General features: G+C 46.2%; 1 protein-coding gene across 1 annotated transcript in view; it reads left to right on the top strand.

The window, feature by feature from the left end:
* Positions 1-3,497, top strand: part of atad1b (ATPase family AAA domain containing 1b) — a gene marked incomplete at its 3' end in the record, with an annotated part of 4,233 nt that extends 736 nt beyond the window's left edge. Inside the window, 4 exon segments of the mRNA XM_046043355.1 lie at positions 93-293; positions 462-568; positions 1,618-1,707; positions 3,465-3,497. Of these exon segments, the coding sequence (XP_045899311.1) occupies positions 93-293; positions 462-568; positions 1,618-1,707; positions 3,465-3,497 (431 nt within the window).

Below are 3,497 nucleotides of genomic sequence, written 5' to 3' on the forward strand. Positions count from 1 at the left end.
GAGGAAGGAAGGAGGGAGGGAGGAATGAAGGGATCATGCAGGCTACAGTGTTATCTACAGACCATAATTTATGCTTGTTGTCATGGTAACAGGCGTGCTGCTGTACGGGCCCCCGGGCTGCGGTAAGACGTTGATCGCCAAGGCGACAGCGAAGGAGGCGGGGTTTCGCTTCATCAACCTGCAGCCGAGCACGCTGACGGACAAGTGGTACGGCGAGTCACAGAAGTTGGCCGCCGCCGTGTTCTCATTGGCTGTCAAACTGCAGCCGTCAATCATCTTCGTCGACGAGATAGGTGCAGTATTTATACTTTTACATACTGCGTGTTGAAAACGGTTTCCAGTCTTTATGCTAAGCTAAGCTAGCCGGCTGCCGCCGTGGCTCCATATTTGGCGTGCAGACGGTCTGACCGTGTGACCTGCCTCACGCCGACCTTTAACCTTTTACCTTGATGCTCCGACAGACTCGTTCCTGAGGAGCAGATCCAGCTCGGACCACGAAGCCACGGCCATGATGAAGGCTCAGTTCATGAGTCTGTGGGACGGACTGGATACTGACTACCACTGTCAGGTAGAGACGGAGACACAAAGAGACAAAGAGACAGAGAGATAGAGAGAGACACAAAGAGACAAAGAGACAGAGAGAGACACAGAGAGACAGAGAGATAGAGAGAGACACAAAGAGACAGAGAGATAGAGAGAGACACAAAGAGACAGAGAGAGACACAAAGAGACAGAGAGAGACACAGAGAGACAGAGAGATAGAGAGAGACACAAAGAGACAGAGAGATAGAGAGAGACACAAAGAGACAGAGAGAGACACAAAGAGACAGAGAGAGAGACAAAGAGACAGAGAGAGACACAAAGAGACACAAAGAGACAGAGAGACACAAAGAGACAGAGAGACACAGAGAGATAGAGAGAGACACAAAGAGACAGAGAGACAGAGAGAGACAGAGAGACAGAGAGAGACAGAGAGACACAAAGAGACAGAGACACAAAGAGACAGAGAGAGACAGAGAGAGACACAAAGAGACAGAGAGAGACACAAAGAGACAGAGAGAGACACAAAGAGACACAAAGAGACAGAGAGACAGAGAGAGACACAGAGAGATAGAGAGAGACACAGAGAGACAGAGAGATAGAGAGAGACACAAAGAGACAGAGAGAGACAGAGAGAGACAGAGAGACAGAGAGAGACAGAGAGAGACACAAAGAGACACAAAGAGACAGAGAGAGACACAAAGAGAGAGAGAGAGAGACACAAAGAGAGAGAGAGAGAGACACAAAGAGAGAGAGAGAGAGACAGGGAGAGAGAGAGAGAGACAGGGAGAGAGACACAAAGAGACAGGGAGAGAGAGAGAGAGACACAGAGATGTAGACAGGGAGAGACACAGAGAGAGAACAGACAGACGGAGACAGGGAGAGACGGAGAGACACAATAATGGGATGAGGTTGCATACAGAGGGAGAGAAAGTAGAGGAGAGAGGAGCTCAGTGCATCATGGGAAATGCATCATGTCTGCCTCCTGAACCAGGATCTGGACCTGATGAGGTGACCTGCAGTTTTAGAGACAGGAAATGAAACGTGTGTTACAGTGATGATGTGTCTGTGTGTCAGGTGATCATAATGGGCGCCACGAACCGTCCTCAAGACCTGGATTCTGCTATCCTGAGGAGGATGCCCACAAGGTTCCACATCAACCAGCCGGTACACACACTACTACACACTACTACTCCTCCCTATTACTACGCACTACTACTACTACTCACTATTACTACGCACTACTACTACTCACTATTACTACGCACTACTACTACTACTCACTACTACTACGCACTACTACTACTCACTATTACTACACACTACTACTACTCACTATTACTACGCACTACTACTACTACGCACTACTACTATGCACTACTACTACGCACTACTACTACTCACTATTACTACTCACTATTACTACGCACTACTACTACTACGCACTACTACTATGCACTACTACTACGCACTACTACTACTCACTATTACTACGCACTACTACTACTCACTATTACTACGCACTACTACTACTATGCACTACTACTATGCACTACTACTACGCACTACTACTACGCACTACTACTACTCACTATTACTACGCACTACTACTACGCACTACTACTACTACTCACTATTACTACTCACTATTACTACGCACTACTACTACGCACTACTACTACTACTCACTATTACTACGCACTACTACTACGCACTATTACTATGCACTACTACTACGCACTATTACTATGCACTACTACTACTCACTATTACTATGCACTACTACTACTCACTATTACTACGCACTACTACTACGCACTACTACTACTCACTATTACTACGCACTACTACTACTACGCACTACTACTACTACTCACTATTACTACGCACTACTACTACTCACTATTACTACGCACTACTACTACTCACTATTACTACGCACTACTACTACTCACTACTACTCCTCACTATTACTACGCACTACTACTACGCACTACTACTACTACTCACTACTACTATGCACTACTACTACTCACTATTACTACGCACTACTACTACGCACTACTACTACTACTCACTACTACTATGCACTACTACTACTCACTATTACTACGCACTACTACTACGCACTACTACTACTACGCACTACTACTACTACTCACTATTACTACACACTACTACTACGCACTACTACTACTCACTATTACTACGCACTACTACTACGCACTACTACTACGCACTACTACTACTACTCACTACTACTACACACTACTACTACGCACTACTACTACTACTCACTACTACTACACACTACTACTACGCACTACTACTACTCACTATTACTATGCACTACCACTACTCACTATTACTATGCACTACTACTACTCACTATTACTATGCACTACTACTACTCACTATTACTATGCACTACTACTACTCACTACTACTATGCACTACCACTACTACTACGCACTACTACTACTACGCACTACTACTACTACGCACTACTACTACTACGCACTACTACTACTCAGAGTTCATTTTTAATCGTGGGAACCGGCGGCACCGGGGCTCTGAAATGCTGGTTCCTACAGAGACGCAGCTGTTCGCACAGCGCCGATGGAGCCAAACTCCATTCGGAAAAGAAGCATTTTAAAAGGTGTTTGTTTGTCGTCCTGCTGACAGACCTGACCGAGAAGTTTAATGATGCTGGAAGTTATTCCACGTACTGCATAAACATGTAATCTGGTTATAAAGGTTAGTTTGCTGGATGTCTGCGTGTTGTTGATGCAACACGTCTCTGTAGCGGCAGCGTCCAGGTCGATTCCGCATTCTGACCGAACACAATAACTCCTCCACCCAGCGGGGGGCGCCGCAGCCTCCTGTTAATGTGCAGCTGCGTGACCTGTGTGTTGTTCCTGCAGAGCGTGAGGCAGCGGGAGCAGATCCTCCGGCTG

The sequence above is a fragment of the Micropterus dolomieu genome, unplaced genomic scaffold (assembly GCF_021292245.1).
Source record: "Micropterus dolomieu isolate WLL.071019.BEF.003 ecotype Adirondacks unplaced genomic scaffold, ASM2129224v1 scaffold_224, whole genome shotgun sequence".
NCBI lineage: Eukaryota > Metazoa > Chordata > Actinopteri > Centrarchiformes > Centrarchidae > Micropterus > Micropterus dolomieu.